Source organism: Trachurus trachurus, assembly GCF_905171665.1.
Source record: "Trachurus trachurus genome assembly, chromosome: 10".
Lineage (NCBI taxonomy): Eukaryota > Metazoa > Chordata > Actinopteri > Carangiformes > Carangidae > Trachurus > Trachurus trachurus.
Genome location: NC_139894.1, coordinates 22,816,495 through 22,841,269, shown reverse-complemented (window position 1 = coordinate 22,841,269; position 24,775 = coordinate 22,816,495). Strand labels below are relative to the sequence as shown.

General features: G+C 42.4%; 2 protein-coding genes across 3 annotated transcripts; both read right to left on the bottom strand.

Annotated features, from left to right (window-relative positions):
* Window positions 1-98: 98 nt before the first annotated feature.
* On the bottom strand, window positions 99-2,327 carry LOC310992579 (tumor necrosis factor ligand superfamily member 13B-like). Its single transcript, XM_083980667.1, has 5 exons — window positions 2,116-2,327; window positions 1,903-1,990; window positions 1,724-1,777; window positions 1,296-1,640; window positions 99-297 (listed from the first exon to the last, which is right to left on the bottom strand). Exons 1-5 carry the CDS (start codon window positions 2,299-2,301, stop codon window positions 182-184), a joined length of 789 nt encoding a protein of 262 aa, XP_083836793.1. The 5' UTR covers window positions 2,302-2,327; the 3' UTR covers window positions 99-181.
* A 341-nt stretch (window positions 2,328-2,668) lies between these two features.
* On the bottom strand, window positions 2,669-15,165 carry eda (ectodysplasin A). Of its 2 annotated transcripts, none has more exons than XM_083980217.1 (8): window positions 14,730-15,165; window positions 7,941-8,040; window positions 5,910-5,948; window positions 5,391-5,561; window positions 5,022-5,056; window positions 4,848-4,899; window positions 4,158-4,288; window positions 2,669-3,855 (listed from the first exon to the last, which is right to left on the bottom strand). In XM_083980217.1, the coding sequence occupies exons 1-8, from the start codon at window positions 15,066-15,068 to the stop codon at window positions 3,595-3,597; spliced, it is 1,128 nt and encodes a 375-aa protein (XP_083836343.1). In that variant the 5' UTR covers window positions 15,069-15,165; the 3' UTR covers window positions 2,669-3,594. The 2 variants fall into 2 exon arrangements, with proteins under 2 accessions (XP_083836343.1, XP_083836344.1); XM_083980218.1 differs by having other exon boundaries at window positions 4,164-4,288.
* Between the last annotated feature and the right edge of the window lie 9,610 nt (window positions 15,166-24,775).

The following is a 24,775-nucleotide window of genomic DNA, read 5'->3' as shown; positions in this document are numbered from 1 at the left end:
CACAGAAAAGATAGACGGTTCATTTAAAATGTGTATTCTCTATTTTCCAGAGATTAATAACAGGTTCCAACAGTCTTCCTGCTGCTGTCACTCAGTCCTTTATCAGCACGCCCTAACACGGCTCGGTGTCAGCTTCCCACTTCCTGAGCTTGCACGGTTATCGTCTTCATTCTGCCTTGTTTCAGTTTAGCTCTATGACACCAAAAAAGGTCGAGTCTGCGTCCATTGAGACGAGGGCTTGGGGCCTGTTTGGAATCACCAGCTCCAGCTCATCGTTCTGATGCAGCTGCACAATACCTGTAACAGATAGGCCTACATGCTGTTGAAACAGATGGTATCGAAATAGATACAAGAAGGGAGATGTTAAGACAAAACCGACATGAAGTGCCTTTGTAAGGAGTTTTCATTGCTTCAGTGCTTCTTGGCAGACAATCCACAGGTCTCTATGCTGTCTAATATATCAATCCAGTATCTCCCATAACCTGAGATATGGTGACTGTGAAAATGATAGCAGCCAGGTGATTACATTTATTGTTGCACAACCATTCAGTGATCCATGTGTGGAAGCGTTTGCATTTGTTACACGTTTCCACTTTTTAACTCATATTTTTCCCCTCAATTTGTCAAAGTCATGTTGATTATTGAATCCCAGACGCTGCTTGAACTTATAGTACACAAGGAAACGAGGACTAAGTTTACATTTTTGGAACAATGCATTGTCGCTTTCTTGACAACATTTAGGTGAGATGATTGATACTACTCTCTTCTCTGCAGTAATACTGGGGTTGCAGCCAGCAGCTGGTTAGCTTTTACTTGCATGAAGCCTGTTAACTGAAGGAAAACTGCAGGTTTAATCAATTCAGTTTGTTTAATCCATATAAAAACCAAAGTGTGAAAGTGACACTTTTTTTTACAGCCCTGTGTGATGTGCCAGCCCTTTTTCTGAGACTTGGCCTTACACTCCAGGAAGTAACAGCTCCGGGCCAAAAAATAGTCTGGCACGTAATCACCCTCACAACCATGTGTTGTTGTTTTTTTGTTTTTGCATGTAATAAACAAATGAGATATGTAAGAGATACTAGCAGGTGGGTTTTGTTAGCTGTTGACTGAGCCAGAGTGGCTCTCTGTTTCCAGTCTTTGAGCTATGCTAAGCTAATCCCAATGCTGGCTGTATAGCTTCATATTCACTGTGCCGTTATAGAAGTGGTCACTGAAGTTTCAGCAAGACATGGATTGAGCATAAATCTCTATCTTTAAGAAGCTAGAGTGCAGAGCAGCGGTCGTGCCTCACTGACCTGAAGTGTAGCATGTGTTGGCAGGATATGCAGCAGGCATCTCTTGCAGGCAGCGCAACACTGTTGATGTCGTCTCTGCATTAGTGGAGCCCAAACTTCGAATCACATAACCCATAACTGTGCTCGGGCTTGTGAACAAAACCTGTGAATTAAGCAGAACATTAGCTGAAAAGCTGGAACAAATCAGACGTAATATCAAATTAGTTATGCTTGAGTTATAGTGACACAATACTTGTCCAAACACCAAGTAATAACCATCCTCTTGGACAACAATTCTGTTTTCCTTTTGAGAAATTGCATTTCCTTGCTGTGCAGAAAGAGTCCAAGGGATCACTGTTATATTTCCTATGGGAAAAGGCAAGATACACTTATTCAAAATAATGGCAGACACTGCGATTGAAAAGCCAAAGATTTGAATTTAGTTTTACCTCTCATGTCTGGCTGTTTGTTAGTGTTAGCAGTTAACTGCAGGAATGATGTTGCTGGCAAGAGGGGGAAACAAACATAATACTTTAATTTTATTAACTTAGCATGTACTGTTTATGGTCTCACTACCAGATTAGACTGTAACTAATGGACACATTTTCAGTTCTCATCTCCAACCCACCTCTGCAGCTGCCTTGTTCCCGTTTTACTCTCCTTGAAGACATCTTCAGAGAACTCTGAGCTTTTTGGAAAGTACTTGACTTAATGTCCTATGAGAAAACAAAGTATTAAGAGGAAATTTATTATTGCAGCGTTATCTGAACACTCACTAATAGCATAAATCTCAGTAGTACAATGTCCAAGATGACTCCATCCTACATAATCAGTGACATACCTCCCTTGTTTTAGACATCTTGGCCATTTTCCCATTGACTCCCTCAGAACGTGGCTGATTTAATTGTAGAAGTAAGTCCCCTTGGAGTTTTCGAAAATCATTTTCTAAAACACTGGCTCTGTGAACCAGGAAAAGACTAAGACAAAACATAAATGCCGTGAGTGATAATAAAGCATTGTAAAGCATACCGAGGCTTGCAGACTGGATGTCCTCAAGTTACTCAAATGGGTGAGGTCACACATGAGTTAACCCCGGAAATCTAAATGTTGAGTTTCAAAATGAGCTTCTAAATGAGGAACTATCTTCTCTCTGCCTCTCAAGATGGATTTCATTTAGATTCTGCGAAGATTATAGCCAAATTGAAGTGTATTGTGAAACATGCAGTCAAAGTACAAGCCACGTTTTAATAAAGACAAAGGCCTCACTCAAAGAACATCATTTGTTCTCGTCAGTACTTGTGCCAGCAGAGTCCAGTATGAAAGAGAAGTTTTAACCTTTTAAATCAATACCACAGGCTGCACAAACAGAAAAGACAGACAAATGCCTTTAGACAGAAAATGAAACATTTTAATCCATCAATCAACTCCATTTACAAAAGTATATCCCATTTTATATACAATATGTACAGAGACGTATAAACAACTTTTTCAGTTTTCCACATGGATTCATTCATATGGCAACTAAAACAATAGCACTGTAACAAAACATATCACTGATATTCTGCAGGGATGCTGTAGTGCAAATGTGCGCAAAATATATAGTGCTGTTGCTCTGTGAATACCTTATAAATCCAGTTTTAATGGTTTTTCTCAGCTTTTGCATAGATACCTTTGTCCTTGCTTTGAACATTTATATGCTCTTTTAATCATTTTTTAAAACCCAGGGGCATCTGGAGCTTTAAACCCCTTTGCTAAACCACTCACTTACAACTGTTAATATAATTAAATTAATTAAAAAGGCCAAGTATACAAACTGCAAATGAAACATTTCAAATATCTGGTGTTTTTGGAGATACAAGATTATCATTCAACAGCACTTTAAAGTATGTAAATATTAAGTATCTGTCAGCGCAGTGTCCTTCCTTGTTACAAAGAAAGATGGTGTCTGTGTTGACACAAAGTGGTGACTATAAATAGAAACTTTTGTTTGATGAGGACACATGGCCTCATCACGGTGGATCTCTTTGCACAGAATCAACGTGAGGGGAAGCATAACAGTCTATATTGTCCTTTTTGATACAGAGCTGTGGAAGTGAACAAAAGTCACCCAGGGGCTTCCTCCTAGTAACCTAGAGGGTTCAACTGCCCTCTAAACAGGGGCAAGACACAGGTTAGAAAGTTGCTTCTAAAAACAGATCTAATCAATTTATAAATCCTAGATCAGGCAGGGTGGGAGGACAGTCAGCTCTGGACGCGTTTGACCGCTGTGAGCAACCTTTTCTTTTTCCATTTCTGTAGAGGCCTGGTGGCTGTGTAGTTATCAGTTCTGTCCAGCAGATGGAGCCTCTCCGAGTCTGACACTTCCCAAGAAGGTGGTGTGGTTGGTCATACTGATGAGTGTGTCCTCGTACACTATACGTATGGAGATCCTCTGGCCGGCGCGAAGCAGGCTCACCCCAGCCGTGTAGCAGGTGTTGAACTTGCGCTGGCCCGTCTCGATGCTGCAGGTGCAGCGGAGGAACGGGTTGGAGTCCACCATCACCTCATAGCTGGCAATGTCGGTGAAGTTGAGGTAGTACACCTGGTGGAGAGGGGAGACAGAAAATTCACAAAAGACTGAGAGGGGTAGTCAAAACAAGTGCACATAATAATTAAGAGCTTATTTAAAGCTGAAACAGCTGGAATATCAGTGGCCAACAAGGCTCTGAGTTAAAGAGCTTGACATTCAGCCACAGGGAGTGGAGAAGAAAAAAATATGTTTTATAATGTAAAACATAACATTTACTCAGGTTTTTTTTTTTTTTAACTTAACGACAGAACAACTGCCAGTTCTTTTAAGTCTGAACTGTAAATTTTAAGAGTTACGTCAAGGACCGTACTCACTTCTACCTGACTATATATGAAGTAGACACCGTCCAACAGCACCTCTAGCTCTCCAGAGCGAGGGTGCATTTTAAACACACGGTGATGGATGGACACCATCTTCCAGTTCCTAAGGATGCCTTCAGACAGATCTAAACATGTCACAACAAACAAACAGAGAGGCAAGCGGTCAACATAAACAGCTCTCAGCAGGGTTTAACTACAACCAGAGCTCAGCACTGACAGAAAATATAAACCTGCTAATGATGCTTACACTCATTTTCAACTGACTGACTGAAGCAGGGTAAGCCGAGCCCGCTAGCATGCGAAGCTTCTGCTCCTGACCCGAGTTAACATGGGCCTGACTTATGATATAAGCCTATAACTGTTTGCTAATCCTATAATAGCTATAGGATTACATTAGGGTTACTATAATCTTACACAATCTTTCAGTAAATATTGGTATTAACATTTAGCCCTTTGAATGTCTTAGGTTCTGTAGGTGACTGCATCATTCAGTGACTAAATAAATATAGTATACGAATATCTGGTATGGCATTTTAAAATTGTCCGAATGTAGCTGAAACACAGTGGTATTAGTGCGTATTAGTTCAGTTGCAGATCGAGGTCTTTGACAAGGATTAAGCATGTTTATTATTTTGTGTCAAACACAGTGGAGTAAGTACAAATGAGCAGAGACAGAAGGCCCACCTTCTCTCACTTGGATGGTGGTTTCCTGCCCTTGTAAATGAACCACCGCAGGCTGAAAAACAAAGAAAAAGATCTGATGACTAATCTGGACACACATTAAAACAGCAGAGCGGCTGTTTCATCTGGGGTTTTGTGTGGGGGTAAAATTTAATTTTGATAGGTGACATACTCTACCTGGTATTCCTTTGTTTTCGTCTTATCAAGAACTCCTGCAACAATAGAAGAGAGACATGATAAAAATTCTGGCCCTTCAACATGGCTGAGGAACAAAGAAGCGATGAAGATTAAAGCAAAACAAACATCGACATAGTTGGAAGATAGATCACTGCTATCCTACACAGTGTTTGAAATCCTCACTGCAGACAATGAGTTCATCGATTTTGACAACTTGGGCCCCCTACTAGTGTGGGAATATCTCTACTTTCAGGAAAATATTGTAATCTAAGAACAAATCTCGCCGCTTTGGGGTGTTTTCAGGATCTCTGGCTTGAGCCCCGGCTATCTCAGCGTGTTATCATGTCATTTCTATTTTAGGTTTCATACCTGCTGGACCTTGCGCGCCCGGAGGTCCCTGTGGCCCAGGAGGTCCAGGAGGTCCCGCAGGCCCCACACCGATGCTTCCTGGAATACCGGGGATTCCAGGGATGCCCGGTGGCCCCTGTGGGCCCGGGGGACCAGGGGGACCAGGGGGGCCCGGCACAGACCTTTTCTTTCCTGTAAAGAGAGAAAGCGAAATGGTTGGCAGAGTAAAAAAAAAAAAAAAAAAAAAAACTGAGTGGGTTAATCTTTTGACTGTCAAAGTTTTATCTATAAGGGCCCACATAACAAATCTGTCAGTACGACTCTACACTATGATATGAAGAGCAGCAAAATACGGGACTACTGCTTTCTTTCATGATTGACAGAGTCAAATATTGAACGCTTGTCATTCACTTTAAGTAAACACCATTAGTGGATTCTTATGACATCTGATGATCACTTCCAGACAGTCAACAGCAGGTTGCCGTCTAACCAATAATAATAATAAAAAAAACATGAAATTTACGCTGAATTTTGAAATACCTTTTCTCTTCTCTTTCCTTCTTTCCTTTACCGTCGATTCTGTAAGAAACAAAAACAGTGTGATTAAGCTTGAAATGGTCTCCCGAACAATTATCATCTCAGATAACATCTCGAGTATCCAGCTCATTCCATGTAGGTATCCTAAATAGGCTAAAATAACAGATTCAGATGTTGTGCGCTGAACACTGGAGTGGAGGTATGTCAGTCTGTGGTATCTTCTAGTGTAGTAATTTGTAAGTGTGGTTTCACCTCCTCTGTATGAACAAGTGCCTTAAGCATTCACAGGCAGTGGAACTGGAGAAGATCATTAGAGAGATACTTTATCCTGCCAAAATCCTTTTCTTTGAATTAAGCCCAGATGGAGAATGTAGATGAAAGTGTGTGTACATGTGTGTGTGTGTGTGTGTGTGTGTGTGTGTGTGTGTGTGTGTGTGTGTGTGTGTGTGTGTGTGTGTGTGTGTGTGTGTGTGTGTGTGTGTGTGTGTGTGTGTGTGTCTGTGTGTGTGTGTGTGTGTGTGTGTCTGTGTGTGTGTGTGTATCTCCCCTTTACAACCATGTGTGCGTGCATGGATGTTGGTCGGGCATCTATGTCAGTGTTTGAAAGACAAAATGCACTTAGTGTGTTGCTGCGTGTGTGTGTGTGTGCGTGCTCCGTGTGTAGCTGAAGAATCCTTTTCAAAAAGCCGTCTCGCTGTTCTTGTGTTTACCATGTCATTACAACTACAAAGGCCATTTAACCTTAAAACCTCACAGTTTGAGTCCCCCTCAAACATATGGCCAGTGTTTCTCCTCTGGCTAAATGACTGGATGCATCTGCATAGATTTCTCTTAACGAGCAGCCCTATCTGGAATCTGGTGCCCGTTAGGAGCGCTGAGAACACACACACACACACACACACACACACACACACATACAACACACACACAAAAACACACATCTAAGGCTGAGATTACAAAAGCCTTTGTCTGTGCGCTGAGAGCAGAGGAGAGACCTGGGAATGATTAGTGTTTAGAGGCTCGGGACTTTGCTGATTTATGTAGAAAGTCTCAAAGGTGAGTTTTTTCTTCTAATTTAAACACAATCACTAAACTTCCCCCCAAGTATTCAGTGTCACGCCACAGACATTGGAATGCCTTGTGATCATGCTGCACTTGTTGCACTCAGACATGAAACTTCAAAGGCTGTGCTTTTTTATTTGCATAGCTCAAATTCTAAACAAAAACTACAAAAGCAAATTCAGACATATTGGCCAGATGGTTTTCTGTGGAGCTATTGATTATGATTAATCAATTTGGCGGAATTAATGAAAGCCATCGACATCTCAGATGATAACCCATATGCCCACCTGGTTTTGTAAAATGACCGCATGTTCACAAAGGGGATTTTTTTTTTTTGGTCTTATTGTCAGACAGTCCTGACCGATAACACAGTTGGATTCCAAGGGCTTAATCTGTTTAGCGGACAGACACAAAAGATATTTTGGGGTCCTGATATTATTTTGAGATGGGGGGGAAATCAACGCGAGCTTCGCTGTCTGTTTCAAATTGGTGAAACCCTCCCAAACCTCTTGTTGTCCTTGTTTGCTGTCCAAGTAATAATCAGTCCCATTTCATTTCATCTCTTGCTCTATAAACTCTGCAACATTATGTGGTGCAGCACAGAGCAGTAAAAAATCAATTCCACCAAAGAAAGTGAGAAACCATTAACAAACTTTTTTTTTTGTTTAATTTAATAGCCGTAAACCCACCATAAGCCAATTATGTACACTGTATTGAACCTCTTCCAAACACACAAGAGCTACAGAATCCTCTTGTTTGGTTTGTATCAAACAGAGAGTGATGCAGGTGCACCAGAGAGTGGAGGTTTATGTGTTTTATTTCTTTGGTCATTAAATGTACTAAATTTAAAGTTAGGGTCGAAAAATATAGATGGGAAGACAGATAAAGCTTAAGTGTTGGCATATGTCTGTGTCAAGGTGTGAGGATAAAAGATATTACACGTCCAAGGAAGGAAGAAAAAAAAGATGGTACCTGCTTCTGGCTGTTTGCCAGGACTCCTTTTCGCTCGCTGAGTTATGCCCCTGTTGTCCTGTGTGGCATGGAAGTCGCTATTTCTGTGCAGTAATCTCTCCTGGTAAAAAAACAGAAGAAAATGTTGATGAGTATGGAAAATTCCTATAGCATGAGTGATCACTGAGACTGTCCTCAGAATATGAATACCAGACAGAACCACCGTATATTAATTCCACGAAGGAAACAAAAGCAATGAGTGATATGAGTTCTTGAGAGCGAAACCCATGTTTCAAGTGGCCTTTCTATTCTTGAGGTATAATGTTTGCACAGGGACAACTTGGGACATTTGAAAAGATGTGAGACACTGTCAGCCAGCGCATTCATTTGTGGCCAAGTCATTGTCTGTCCCACTGGGGCTGTAACATATCCTGTAACCCAAGTCACTTTTGTCTGTGTTTCTGCCGTTTGAGACAGTCACCTGGACACGACTGCTCTAAAATTCACCTTTTTATACAAAAGGAGGGCATGAATCGTGGTTAATCTGAGAGCAATACCCATTCACATGGCACCTGGTCCCAACCCTATTCCGAGATGGCGTGAATAACCTACAACAACGAGGGGAGGAAAGAAAAGGATCTGATGGATCTGGTCTGAGCTCATCCCTAAAAACAGGAAGAGGCTATGCTACAGTGGTGGGGTGTTCCCAAGGGCCGGCGAGTGTCGGGACAAACCGCATGCCTGTGTTCTTGTGCGCGACTGGTTCTGGTTGACCTACATTCACATGAACTCTGTGGGACGTGCTGACCTGACTGTGGCACGCTCGAGACATGAACGGCTCTGACAACAAAATATTTCATGCTAAGGATTCGGAGTTTGAAAAAACGCAGATTGCTCAAAGTCACTTTGTGTTAGAAGAGCCAGTTGGTGATCACATCTCCTTGGAGGTTTCCCAGAACCAGATAGACAAAAGGAGCGCGGCACTGGAAACACAACAAGGCCACCAAAAGCTCTCTTTTCGTCGAGGCTCGCAATATTACGAGATCGCTTTCGGTCGCACTTTGGAGTGTCAGCATAAATAATGGTAAGAGCGTGAGGTATAAAGGCTGAGGACAGCCGACCAGACAGCTTGTATTGTGCTGGACATCTGCTTGGAGTTTGTGTAACTGACATCTCCAAAGCAGTGACACGTGCTGCACCTTAGCATGGATCAAAAAGATAATAAATAACGATGTATCATTTAGTCTTTCTGCTCCAGATGAATCAGACACGCTTACTGACAGACACTTTGACCTCTCCTGTTCTAGGGGTGGGGGTGGGGGTGGGGGCGGGGGGGTGTATCCCATTTAAGGACACGAAAGATGACATACTCCATGTTTCCATCAGCAAAGCTCAAGTAAACCTAGTTGTTAGACCCCCCACCCCCCTGCTGCCTCCTCCTCCCGTCGCAGAGAAAGCTCCTTCTCCCAAAAGCAATGTGAACTCCCGGTGCCTCTTTGTGTGGTTTTTGAGCAGAGCCACTGAAAGACCGTAAGAAGACAGACAAGAAAAGTTATGTTTCGAATTTCTTCTATACCTCGACTCAGATGTGGGAACTCCCCCCTGCGGTGAAGGATGAGCTGTATCATGTCAAACACCCCCCGCTGGCTGTGTTGGGCAAGCTCACAGTATTTTAAAGTCTCCATCCCTGACCAGCTGCCAGCCATGTCTGACCTTATAAGCACGGGAATTCCAGCCTGATGGAGGAGTATGTGTTGGAATGGTTTATCGACACACACACACACACACACACACAGACCTCCAGATGTTCCCGCAAGCAGCGACGTTTGCTGTTCATTTGGTGCGCAGGTGTCTCCACATCTCCTCTCCAGCTGTTGGCATATAGGGGGCTTTTACCTCTCAAAGGATTCTGGGTGTATGTTCTCGGCATATGGCATTACACTTTCGTCTGTTCTGACAGCCAAAAATGATTCAACAGCCAATTTCTGGCCCGAGATTAAGCTCCAGCAGAACGACAAAAAACAAACAAGTAATCTGCTAGGCTACCACCAAACTGGCGGGGCTGGTGTTTCAGATGAAGGCAACTAAGTGATTTAAAGAAAGAAAGAAAAAAAAAACCGTATTCCATTATACGACTATAAGAAATGGTTTTGCGCCCTTCTTTGCTTCATTTCACTTCATTACAACATTTACAGCCTTCATACCCTTCAAAGGCATGCAGAGTTACAGTAAATCAGGATGACAACGTGTTGGTATGTATGCCAAGTGCCAACTATTGAGTAAACCATTCTCTTTCAGCACGAGGGGAAAAAAACACTATAAATTAGAGGGCTTTCAAATCTTCAAAGCATGGGATGGGGGGGTTGCTGTTACGCTCGCAAGATGCGATTCCCTGTTGCTCCGTGAGGATATGACTAAAATCAGTCACCTCAGGGATGTGTAATTTTCTGATCGCAAGATTTCTTTTTTTTTTTACCCCATTAACACTTCTTATAACTGCTTTTATTTCTACCCATTTCTCCACTTTAACTACTGATAATTCCCTGACATTCATACCATTTCGTGCTGATTATGGTAATAAAATGCGAGAGCGTGTTTATTCTGAAACCGTCGTGCCTTAAGTCCTCCTTCAAGCTCACAGTTTTCTCCACAAATAGATATTTGTGGCTGCAGCGCTGCCTCTAATCTTCCCCGCTCGTCCAAGATTTCGTCACCAAATTGCGGTCGAGAATGCGAGGTTACAGAAGTTGAGGAGGTGAAACCCAGGGCTGGTGGCTGAGGGTGCCAGATGGGTGCCCATCACCGCTCTTGCAGGCATTACTAACTTTAATGGCATGCATACTGTTTGAGAGCTGAAGTCTCATAATACTCCTGTGATTCACACTCCTGGGTTAAGAACAATGACGGCGTGTTTTCCTCTTAAATATCACCAGAGAGGAGTGTCCCTTCCTCGGCCAATATCAGACACTGCTCTCTGGAAGACCATGTGTTTCAAACCATAACTTGGATAATTTAATAACAGCTTCCATAGATTGAAAAAATAAAATAAAAAAGCTGTAGAGCTCAACCTAAGGGAAATGTTGCCTGTCAGCAGCCAGTCACATTTCAGACTCTTGCAACACTTGCTGGCAAAGTGATGCCGAACTCAGTGCTGCGAATGCCTCGAGAATTTATTATTTTGGTAGATGTTTGCGACTCTGGACTTAATCTTTACTGGGCGTCTACTTCATCTGTCTGTCAAGAAAATTCACTCTTATATGGAAACGTTTGCAGCCTCTTATCGCTGATGTTTCTACCTCCCCGGCCTCACTGCTTTTTATGACACTTGTGCCCACACTGATTAAACCGTGATATGTGGGTTTGCTCCGTTTGTGCACATGATACTGCTGTTTTAACTAATAACGCGCTGGTCACAATTAAAGTACATGTGGGTGATAGCCCACCCCAGACCCCCAGAGCATGTATGCTGCTGAGGACTTTGTGTCCCATCAAACTGACTTTTTTAATAGCCGTTAACTAGACTCCAGATGTTTCAGCATCTGTTCTTTGTGAGGCTTTGAAGGCATACTTCAGAGGAGAAATTATTTCATATAAAGGTTATAAGAAAAATGTTAGGCTCAAGAAGAAAACACTATCCGAGCTAACACAATTCCGAGGAATGAATTTTATTATGTTTTACTAACTGGTAGGTAGGCCGACTGTGGGTGACACCAATTCACTCATGCCCTGCGTCACGTTCATACCTCACACTTCAGAGCAACACACACCTGGGAGGGGCTTTTTACTGTTGGGAACCATGCAGATCTACTGGACAGCTGGGGTTTACTGCCTTGCTCAAGGGCATACCAACTGCGACTGTTGAGTGGACGAGTGTTTGTTCACTTTCCAGACCCAGACCATAAATGACCAGATCATCTGCTCTCATTAAGAAGCAAAGACAAGCATCTGAAAATGTGTGAGATGTTAAGTGGTACATAATGTTTAATTGCAGGTCAGAAACGAGTTAAATTTCTCCAACACAGACCTCACCAACATGTTGCCGCTTTTCCTGGCACTTTTATTCTACATCTTCCTGTTACAGTAAGTCTGCAGAGGGTCTATAAACCTCTCAAGCGGCAGTTTAGATAACAGAGCAATACTGTTTCTTCTCCAGCTCTTACAACCTGAGAAAGAAGATGGAATAAAGTTTACCAGACATCCTGTCAAGTACAGATAGGTTCAAATTGTGTTATATTGTTACAGATTTGATTTGATAGCTTTTGCTGTTTCGTCTTAGTTTCTTTATTTGCCTCATATCACCCCACAAATCAAGTTACAAGCAGTCCCTGTTCTGTCCACCGAGAGATCTTGAAAACTGATTAGAGACTTGGAGTATTGGAGCTTATACAAGCTCGACCCTTATTTGGCCATTTTAGCCACAATCATTCTCCCCAGATCAGGTGTGCACTTATAAACCCTTACAGGTTGGAGTACAAATCACCTGACACTGACTGCACCTCTTCAGTGTGAGACTGTACAACAAGTATTGGAAGGTGGCTAAAGTACAAGAAAACAATTCATTTGGGAAATGTATTAATCAGATGTAATACCACCATACCATAAATTTGCCTCTGTTTATGCATCAAAACATTGACAGAAGAAAAAACCTCTGCTGTCATCAATGAGAAGTTTGATGTATGACTTAAAACTTATTTAATTATTATTTTTTATTTTTTTTTATCTGTATCTCCCTGATACAGTGATTTCTACTGAGCAAACCTTCTCTTTCCAGTCTGTTTGACTCTAAAAGCTGCTAAACAAGGTAATTGTGCCAAAATATGTCTTGATTTCACTGTTTACCGATGTTGATTTATGTTTGACGCTGACCAGGCCAGCTGAAAACTGACACGCACCAAATTTGGTGCCCAAATTCTGTTTTCACATGATGAGGAACCACACCATTTGTGTTTTTCAAAATAAAACTCAACCACAAATCAGAACAAGTCCATCTGAACAGTGTCCACAGACACTGAGATACCAGCAATGTGTCAGGACAAAGCTTATATGCACACCATGTCAGAATTATGTCTTTGAGGTTTGTACATTTGTTCCTATACCTGATTGTTTCAGCTTGTCTTTGTTTTTCTTTGTTAGACTTTTCATGTAGTTACATGTGTCTGTATACCTGCATATCATGTCAGATTTCACTGATGCTGCTGAGGTGCCTTTGATTAAAACTTGTGTGAAAAATCCAATAAACAATTTTAAGCCGTACATAAGGGACTCTTCAAAGGAAATGCCAGAAAAGCTAACAAGTGCGGCCGCTGCGTCCAAATGCCACATGCTCCTGTTTCTCCAACTATGTAAACTGTGGGATGTGTAATCAGAGTTGTTTAATGCAGACATCTGGCAAGGACAGCATCACAGCGCTGTTAAATATTTACAGCTGGGCTACAGTCTTTCACCTCATGAAGCGTCACCATCTGGGTTGAATACCAGGCCCATCTCACTCGGCCCTAACCAGGGAAACCACTACTATCTAAAATAAGCTTAGCAAAGACACACTGAGCACTAAATGAATAGGCTGGGCTTCCCACTTGTGAGAGGAAAATGTTACAGAGCAAGCCCCTATACTTTCCTACAGAGGAATAAGCGCCTCCATCCTTAACAACCCCGATCCTTCTGAGTGACTATCAAGTGGAGGAGTTCTGCACAGATACATGTCCAGCCGATGTCCCACACACAGAGAGGATCAATTTCTCTGCAAAAAAAAGGGTTACACAACCGGTGACATATGAGCTAATTGAGCAGGCATGGCAAAGTTGAGACCTACACTCAGTACCTTTGTACTGATGAAATTAAGGGAGTGTGTGGCGGTGCTGGCGGTGGTGGTGGGGCTGTTGCCAAAGCCACAGACAACACAATGAACATTCAATCAGGCCGCTGCCAGAAAAGAAAACACATGTGAGACGCGGCTGGCTCCGCTCCAAGTACCAACTGCCCCATCTAAGTCCTGATGAATTTACATCAGCCCTTGGGCTTTGCACCTGCTGGTGATCCAGTTAATTTTCCGTCCACCTGCTCCAGCACACTGACTGACCCATCTCTGTGAATCCAGCTGGGCAGCCTGCCTAAGTTTTGAGCATCAACCTCTGTCTGGTGAGGGGGAGCTCTGGAAACAGGACAAATTGAATAAAATGTGGTTTGATTACAGCCATTAAAGAGGTGATCTACTTAACTGAGGGACTTTCTTTTAAACATAAGATGTTTTCATTTTGATAACACTAAATTTAGACCATGCTACTCTAACTTCCTTGATATAGGCTACAACCCCCTCACCTCACCCCACCCCACCCCACCCCCACCCTGGATGAGTTCACCTCAGCCTTGGCCAGGTGACAGGGCTTGAAGCTTTACACCTCCTCGCGCATCTCTGCCGCCCGAGAATAGGCTGGAATCACGCACACGGGAGCGATGATTCATAAACATATTTGTGTGTAAACGGAGCTGGCAAAACTTCGTGACAGGCTACTGTAAAATAAGTTGCCCAGAAACATGCCATAACAGAGCACAGACACAAAACCTGACACCGTGATACGGGAACAGGAGGACTGAACGGAGGTGAATGAACACGAACAGCCTCCGTGTGAGGAATGAAAACAATGCCGTGTTAAAGAAGCTGCTCTTCACTTGGCTTTGAGTCTGTGTGTGTGTGTGCGTGTGCGTGTGTGTACGTGTGTGTGATTTTGTGTGTATGTGTGTCTGTGTCTCTCTATGTGTGTGTGTTGAAATGTATTCTGTTCTGTTTCTCCCCCCCCTCTCCCACTTTACCTCATGACCCTCTCCTCCGCCGCGGCTGCTGCCGGACTCCAGTCGTGGGTGGCCGGGCAAGGAGAGCACCGCCGCCGGGTCAGCCAGGTCACTGCCCGCAAGTGTCAACATGGAGTCCCGCTTCTGGTGGATAATTTCCCTTTTGACTTCGGACCGCAGATCCAAATAGCAGACGAGGGTGACAGCGTGCAGACACAACGACAGCAGGAATAATCCCAGGAAGAGGACACTGCTGCTCCGACTCCTGCCGCCGCACTTCTTGTTGTTGCACGTGCAGGGAGACGCTCTGGGCATCACTTTGCCCGGGAAATCCTCCGCGGGTGAACCATCGCATGCCATTATCGGAGGGAGCCTGAGTCAGATGCTCCTTATCTCGGCATAATCAGCTCGTGTGTCTCGCGCGGGCCGCGGCTATTCATTAACGTGGAGACTCATAGGTGCAGCAGCAACAGCAGCAGCAGGTCGGCGCAAACTTCGAGTATCTGTAGTAACAATGGAGACCCCGCCTACCTCCTCAGTGATTGGTCCGGGGCAATTACGAGCCCAGACGATCCGGGCCAGAGGTTGAAAGCTGGATGCACCTTAGGTGTAGTAGTCGAGCGACGCCTAACGGACAGAGCGAGCTACTGCAGCGGCCTCCGAGATGCCAATGAGGGGGGATGTTGTGAGAATATTCACTTCTTTATATCTGTTTGTCATTCACAGTCACGAGTGATTATTACTCAGCACTTTGGAAATCACATGCCGTGACATTCCTCATTGATGTAGGCTATTCTCTGTTGTGTGAGTATGAATGGGAGGTGGGGTGGTCACTTATGTAATGTATAATGTTTACGCATGGGTTTTATGTGTTTTAGGGTTTTTGGACATGCCATTTTTCATGAGTGGGCTTTGTTTGGCGCTTTGTTTTTGTTGTGTGTGGGTGGCACATGGGCGGTGGTGCAGAGGGTGGTGGCTGCGTGTGAAGAATTGATTCAAAACCCTGGTAAATATTGCCCTGTGTTGTTATTGAAAAAGAGCAAGCGCTTGATGATTTCATCCCATCATCAAAGAGTGGAAAAGTATTACAAATTATACTCTTAAACAGACTACACATTAAACAATTATGTTTCGTTGCATCTGGACCCTGTCGGGCTCAACAATTCGATAGCAGGCCTGGAAGAGAGTCAGTGTCACAATGAGGTCAGCACCACTCTGTGTACAACACCATCAAATACTCTAAACACGTGTCACTCAGCTGGACTTGGGGAATAGTTTGACATTTATGTTTTCAAAAAAGCCAGCTGAGGACAATGCTTTAACAAGATTGAATGTGGCACTGTGGTTTCCACGTTTTCAACATCCAAAGACGATCTTAGTTTTGTTCTTCTCAGATGTAGACACTTTGATCTCTGAGGCAAGGAACCAGAGGTAGCCTGCGGATCAGTCCGTCCTTGAGGATTGAGATGATGAAACTGGTGCACTGAGCAGGGCTGAAACTCAGGGGCTTGATGGAATGCCAGCTTAGATTAGTTTTCGGGCAAGTGCCACAAAACATCTGTCTTTATTTATTTGGGACAAAACCTGACATTTGTGTGCACTTGACCTACAGAGAGGTACGCTTTTTCATGATATGAGTTCAGGCTGACAGATGCTGATTAATTGCTGGTTTTCACTTGGTATTGTGGGTGGAAATAATGGAGAAGGATGACTTTTGGAGATCAGAAAAAGGGTATTTCATCACAATGAAATGTTTTCAGCATGAAGTTGATAACTATTGGAAGGTGAGAATCTGTTACTATATTTCTCTGGGTTGATTCTGTCCTCACTGCTCCTGCATCACAGCCTCTGCACAATCACTTCCAACTCATGTGCAGAAAAAAAGTGATTCTAGTCAGCTGCCACTGAAGGGCAGCATTGCCAAGCCATAAATCAATAACACTGTGTACCAGTGTCTTTATGAACTATGAATTTAAAACATAAAACTGCTTCATATTGGTTGAATAATTAAATTTAAATATATTCTGTGGTTTATGTTCAGCGTGAATAGCTTTATATAGTTTCTCTGTCAACTATTTATCTGAAATTAAGATCTTCCCCCTTTCTCTCCCAGAAAGTCACTTCTCTATTGTTAAACTGTAGTGAAATCGAAGAGAGAAAGACATTCAAAGTAACCCTCACAGGGCCTGTGACTGAGGGCTCAGCCTAAGCATGTTTGCTACGCTTTTCATCCAAGCACTCGGCACAATGACTTTGAGAAGCAGATAATTCAGGACTGGAATAGTTAGGCACATGCATCTCCCATAATTTCAACCTTTTTTTTTTAAATGACTAGTGTATACAGTATAAGAGGAGTTGCTTTAGGCTATTTTTTCTTTCAAATTTTATTTTAAACCATCTGTCATTGTTTGTTTTCGTGTGAAGACGAGGTCAGGCAGCCCCGGGATAAAGGTCAAACTTGACATAATGCCACAGTCTGAGTCACCCCTGTATCTGCTGGCTTGTCCCAGACAACAACATTAAAACCTATGACAATTAAAATCAGTTTTGTCATGATTGGAGTTTTTTTTCTTTTTCTTTTTTTTTGGCATCGAAAAGAGCAATAATAATTCTTATAACATTCCCTGGGCTTCAGTGCAGCGTTCATAAATGGTGTGCCACTCTATCCTCTCTGAGCTTATAACGAGATTTAGAGGCTTTCCCTGCAGATGATAGAGTTTTGCAGGAGGAATAGGCACATATATTTCACCACGGAGAGCTGACTGGTGGGCTGCGGCTTGTGGCTTCAACAAGCTGTTGGAGGATGATGGCTGCTTGGTCTCTGCTAAAGAGCTGCTAACTGTAAATGTTTCCTTTCTCCTATGCTCTTTGACAAAAGAGCACAAATCAAAACCAACATTCAATTGCAGTTATTAGGAATCACATGTGAGCTATAGCTAATAGAATAATACTATTACATGCAGTTAATTGTTTTATACCTCCCCACCCGGCCGTACATTACCTTTTCTGGTGTCATTGTTTCTGCACATTGGATTGCGGAGGTGTAACCTTGGCTAATTGATATGCTGTGGCATTTGATTTCCTACCTATAAATCTCCTGTAAATTGGACCATGTCTCCCATTTTCCCTGAACAATGATTTATTCATTCTCATTGTGGGTGTCTGTCTTAAGAGTTCTTATAAAAGACCAGAAAGCTCTCCCTCCCTCTCTCTCTCTCAGTCTGTCTCTCTTTCCTGTCAGTCTTTTTGTACCGTGCTGTTTTTATGCCATCACCTTGCTCCGTCTGCTTCTTTCTGTTTGCTGGCTGTTGTGTGTGTAACTCAGTATAAAAATGCTGTGGGTAAACTTAATTGATTTTTCTTTATTCCTCACAGAATTGCTGGAGTTATGTGGCATTTTTAGCATGCAAAGGGCTACTCAGTGTGTTTTATTTAGGTATGTTCAGGGGAGTTAGCAATTTTAGAATTGGACTTATTTATTAACAGCCTTTGTTTTTATATTGCTCTTTACAAGTTGTGCCTTTAATGGAGAATGACACTGCTGGTACAGGCAGGAAACCTGGGGTGTGAAGAACAGTGGTGGAATATGCATTCAGATCTTTTATTTAAGAAGCAACACTTCAGTATAAAAATACTGTTTTATAAGTAAGATTCCTGGATTCAAAATCTCACATTTAAAGTAAAACTGCAGAAGAATTACCAGTAGAAAAATGTGTAGTGTTTTTATAATTATTCCTGATTAATTACATGCCCAACATATTCATATTGTAGCTACAATAAGCTAAGCACTATATGTATCCTATCAGCAGAGTTGGTTGCTATAGTTCTATGTGCTGTGTAATGTCCTCACAGATACAGTATAGTGGAGTTGGACGTATAGAGAACAGTTACCTATACTGTGCAAAGAACTGAGCAACATTCAGTCAGGACAGTCCAATTCTACTTTTAGCTCTGTTTTTGTCCTCCTGATGAAAATATGTGGCTCTTTAAGATGCCCTGTGCTCAATTATATCAACAAGCTAATCAGTAACTTTAACTATTGGCCATTTGGTCTTAGACAAGTAGTGCTCACTGGGTTTATCATAGATTTATCTGCTGATGCTAGAAACGATGTTGTGCGAGCAGCGAGACAGAGCGAAAAACAGTAAAGTTACAAGCAATAACAGCAAAACTGACAGATGCTAAAATGCTCTGCAGAGCTGAGGGGACATTCTGCATGGGGATAATTCTCTGTGGGTCTTTCATATAACAAAGGGCCATTTGAGACATTGTTAATGTAAAAATATTAATTAGTGCAGCTTTAAGAACAGTATTGAGTAAATGTATTCAGCTGCATTCTTCTTTCAATAGCTATCGACTGCAGTAGCCAATCTCAAAGGGAGAGCTCTGAATTGATGATGTAGTATAGTCCACAGATAACCAATATACTGTAAGTGAAGGTGACATTTCAAGACATTACTTGAACTTTATGCACACTTTTGTAAAAGTGAGTCTAAAAGCAGTCTCGCACATGTCAAGTTTTCATTGTTTCAGGCAACTTATTAAACAGTGATGTTTTGCTGTAAAGGGTGTAATTTTTTGCCTTGCCTCAAGCTCAGCAGCACCCCTCTGTGAGTAACCTTGTCTGTTACGCCGCAGCAGCATCAGCAGAGACATGATTCTGTAATTGAATTTATTAATGAAAAGCAGAGGACCTGCGAGACACACAACACACTCATATGACACAGTGAGGAGTTGTGCTGATCATCAGCTGCTTCAAAGAGACCAGACTAACACTGTGCACTACAGTTCCCCTTATTAATGCACAATTAACCAATGTTTATATGTTGATTAATTCATTAATTACAACCACCATGTTTTTTTGTTGTTGTTCTTAAAGATGCAGACTAAGGTGCACTTTAGTGTCCCTCAGCTCATTGTTTTGCTTCACAGTCTGTTTAATTCAGTTGTACTGAATAATATAGAAACAAACAAACAAACAAACTCCAAAAACTAACCGCATGTTACCTGCCCATCAATAAAACGACAAAATGAGCAACTTGCTGGTAAACATATGGAGCATGTGTCTGTTAAACGCCCAGATATTTCCCTCGGGGTCCTGTAACACTGGAAATGAATGCTAATGATACCCCATGATTGTGTACATATAGGCAAGTGTTTGCTAACATGCTCAACACAGCAACTTTATGAGGTGAAAATGTAAAATGTGTGTTGTGATGACGGTATTGCTCCTATCAAGTAGGTCTACTTAGTTATTATGCTTAATGTGTTTGCAAACGGCTGGCCACTTAAACACCCAACAAACATGTCACAGCTTCACACTGGCAACCTGTATAAGTATATTATGTATTTTATTTTATATAAGGCTCTTTTTAGTGTCTTTACATTTAGAAAATGGAAATAAATGTATGTCGCTGGAATAATTCATAAGATACGAGTCGGACTATTTTGAGCCATTAGCCCTTTAAGATGTTTTTAATGCTCTGCTGCCAGCTCCATCATCAGAGGAATGTTTACATTTTAGGTTTTTAGGCATCAAATTGCTCAGTAACTCACAGCAGGTACAGTGATAGAGATGATCTTCTTGTAGACACTTGTATATCTTGGATGTGCTATGAAGCTGAGTCCAATAAAGGGGTGAAATACGAGTGAGATGCATGTTTATATCAGGCTTTATATGTGCCAGGATGATGGTTTACGGCCTCTCTGTTCCCTGGATGTTTTCCACGCTGCTTGTTTCTGAGGCTCATGTGAGGCTGCCACCTCCGAGAGCACAACCTCTGCCAGCTTCAATAAAGAGTCACTACCCATATCAAAATCTCTAAGCCAGACCAACAGCATGATCAAGAGGCACACCTGAGGTGAACCCAGAGGTAATCTACCCTTCAGCCTCTCTCTCTGTGCTGCTCTCTTTCTTTATTCCCCCCTGTCTTCTGTGTTTTACAGGTTTATATTTTCTCCTTGTTTTGATTCGGTTATAAATTCGGAAATATTTTTGCATTGCTGATTCTCAACTCCATGAAATCCGCAACAATATCATACCACGATCGTCTAACGCTCTCGCATGCCATAGTTTTCCATTTCTTACCTTGGACCCAGTGACCTTCGTCCATTTCATTTACTGCCAGCCGCACACTTTGTCACGCATCTTTTTTTCTCCCTCAATCACACTCTTATTCTGCACTTAGATCCCTGCTTCCCAGCGCAGTCATTGCTGGGAAGAAAAATATCCGTTTGCTCGGGTCAGTGTTCATATTTTTTTCCCTCACGGGGTGAGTTCACCTGTACTCTACAAGATGAATGACTTGAGGGCTTTCACTGGGAAATGGTTGTAGTTAAACAATACGACCCCCCCCCCCCCCCCCCCCCCCCCCCCACTACAAACAACTGAATGGACAGGCTAAAAAAAAACTGAATGGGAGGTGTGAAAAGGCCAACCACCGAAAGTAATTGCTGTTGTGTTCACCAGAGAGAAAAGCACACAACTTACAAAGAAGTTGTTTCCAGCACACCATGAGGGTAACATATCAAATTGCCCAGGCAGAATTGTCACAGGTTCAATCACCCAGAATGAACTAATGCATTTTGAAGCATGAATTCTCTGTTATTTTGATTAAAACTCTCATCACAAAGACCACCATTAATCCATCTGGACCTGGCACCATCACACACTGGCGATTTTAAAAGGCAGTGAGAGACACTGAAAATGTGTTGTCAATAAACATGCTCACAGGTCTACAAACCTGGCTCACCTGTGATGGCTTATACTAAATGATACCAGAGGGACAAGAAGGGGAAAAGGTCCAACACTGTCAAGTGCAGCATTTTCTGGCCAGAGCTCTTGTTGAGGGTCCATGTTAGTGTTTCTTCTTTTTTCCTTTTTATTGTCTTCAGTTTGACTTACGTAGCATACTCTTTTATGCATGTAAAATATTTAGAAACAATATAATTATATGTGACATTCTGGGTACAAACAAAACTATAACTGTGTTGAAATTAAGATGACTTTAAAATGTGGCAGTTTGACTACTTATGGTGCTTTGTCGAGAGAAGGCAAAAGTATTCAAGTGAGATTCAGGACTTGTTCATCCTGAGAAGAACATGATTGCCTGTATCGAACCTCAGTGTCAATAGGACAGCTGCCAGGAAACCATTAAAACATGCATGTAAAGTTCATAATGCCATAATGATAGTGCTGGATGTAAAGTCAAACACCAAAGCAAATGGGATGTATCCTCTTGGTACCATGACTATCTGTACAAAAATTACTAGAAGTCCACCCGGTACTTGTTATGTCCAAATCAACATTGCCATCACACCACTGATGTGAGTAAAAAAATGTCTAATGGAAAGATCCTTTGTTATTTCAATGTATTCAGTTCTAACCCCTTGGTCTCATAACCTGGTCAAACAAACTGGATCCACAATCTTCCCCATGATGTTTGTATAAGTGGCCAAGACATTATTGCATTTTCTGTGGTGTCCAAGAATGGAGTTGTGGGGTTCAGCAACTAACAGTCGATATATGATTTACAGTCAGTAATCCATCCTGTGAAGAAGTAAAGTGCATGCATGACTGCATGGCTTCTGGGCCAGCACGAGGTTAAAGGCCCAGAAATAACAGAGCTGGTAGTCAACAAGGAAAAATAAACCTTTATTAAGAGGTTTTTGTGGCTTGGTCATTGTGAAGTAACCCCTTTGACTCCAATTAATAAAGTGCCTCGGCCAAGACAGGAACACCTCTAGCACACAGGCAAGTTCAAGGCCTGGAAATAACATTCTCCCCATGTCAAGATTTATTCTGTCATGAAAGTGTGCAGAGGTCCTCGAATACCTTTTGACTTGACTGCTATATGGTCTTCACTGGCACTCTGGTTGGAAATTCAGCACATACATTTGATCATTGAGCAGGGACTGGATCAACACACAGCTTTGAATCTGGCTGCCTTTCTCTCCAAACCTAAAAAATATCAGGTTATAGTTATGATCCGGCCTGCTACAGCGTCCCATGGCAATTGTAGTTGTAGTTCAAAGCATCAAAGCACAGGGCCACCTAACAGTGTTTGGGGCTGTCTCATCCTTCTCATCTTCTGCATGGGAAACATTCCCAGATGGATCCTGTAGAAAAGCTTAGGGAAGCTTACTCCACCTGATATTGAGCCTGAATTTCAACAACTACCACTCCACAGTCTGCAAGGCTGCATCCATACAGCAACCTTGACTGGCGAAAAACAAGTACTTCATTACTCAGCTTGAAAAGGCAGTGGTTATTTATAGAAGAGTGTGGCTTTCACAGGATGTATTACCACCTAAATTAACAATCCAATAAGTAAACCTTTGTCTCAGACTTATTACAGATGCCATGATACATGCATCCTGAGCTTCCCCATGATTTAGTTTTCAAACTATCAAGATTTAATACTACCAGGCCCTGAAAGTTAGTGAACCACTATGACCATAATTCATTGCACATATGAAACAGAGCATCTGTGCGTCAGAGCATCAGGGCTCCCCTGATTTGCAGTGCATCTGTGGGAACACAGGCTGAAGGGAGAGTATTTCTGAATTGTTGCCCTGATGCTGAGGTAGGAGTGCAATGGTCAGACTGTTACTGTATTATATCACTGGCTCACTCAGCTGGGCTGCAACTGATCGTACAGACTTTCTTATATCAGGGTCTAATATGTTCTTATTAGGCAGAGAAGGTAAAAGAAATCTGAACAAGTTAAAATTTCAGCAGGTGCCTGTTAGAAACTGTGAGACGTGAGATTTTCACCTGCTACGATCCTGAAAATGTGAGCCAGACTTTCATTTTCAAGTCACTATATATTTATCCATTCAAATGCAGAAGAAATATTAAAAGGAGTTCAAGTTTTTTTGCTCTGAAAATCTTAGTTTGACCTTGAAAAGTGCCTGGAACGTCCGACTGTCACTTTGTGTTAAGAGTTTTCTAATGATGATCTCAGCTCCTTCATGCCCTCTATCTTCTTCCCTCCATCTCATTATCTCTCCAAATATCATAACTTATTCAGAAGCCCTTAAAAGGCAAATACCCTGACACAGCAATATTCACCAGGAGTCCACCAGTTCATTAAAAAACCTCATCAAACATGCACAACACAAACATGCAGAGACTCACACGCATTGACGTACACACTCAGGCTAATTCAGCTTTCTGGCAAGCATGGCCCTGTGGTGCTAACAAGTTTCCCCAGGCTCTCTTATGTAGTGTTTTATCAGGGTGCGAGACCGAGATTTTGCCCCCTATGAAAAGCCTTTGTCAGAACACACACACATACAGTACACACACACTACATGAGCGCGCAAGTGAAATTGTATGTACATTTGGAGAGAGCGTGCTGCTGACCACAACCTGTGAACAACCTGTGCAGCTTTGGTGTGTCACAAGCGGAGCCCCTGACCTGAAAACGTTTACATTATGGCGTCAACTGTCACATACCCTGATAATTTTCCCTCCTGGCATCCAGCGTTTAAATTACCTGCACCTGGTTGCCATGTTGGTTGCATGTTTTTGATGAAAGTCACTTGCCAAGAAGGAATGCTTTTCAATAGTCTCTCAGTAGAATAGCTTAGGGCTTTATTAGGGACCATACGCCTGTCAGACAACACACTCCTGATGTTGTGTTAAATCCCATATGCAGCTGTGTGTTACTCGGTGCGTCTTAAAGTATGTGTGTGTGTGCGTGTGTGTGTGCTGTTGGGTAAACGGCCCTCTTCAGCTTTATTACCTGGCCATGAATCATGAGCCTTCATTACAGCCTGCTCATTGTGCTCTGAAGGTTAAGCAAACCAATTAGAGTTCCCTACACGCCGTTGGGGTTCTCAGCAACAACTGCATCCCCATGTCTTGCATTTTAAATAGGCAAACGAGGGCTGGGATTAAAAGAAAGAAAGGAAGTGAGAGGTAGGAATGAGGATGTTTAGGAGGCTGGGAAGAGTTCATGGTTGGCAGTACAAGAAAGGAGAAAGCAACTATGGCAGAAGAAGAAGAGAGGAGGGGGGGAAGAAGACTATGAGAGAAAGAAAAGAGAGTAAAGGAGAGAAAG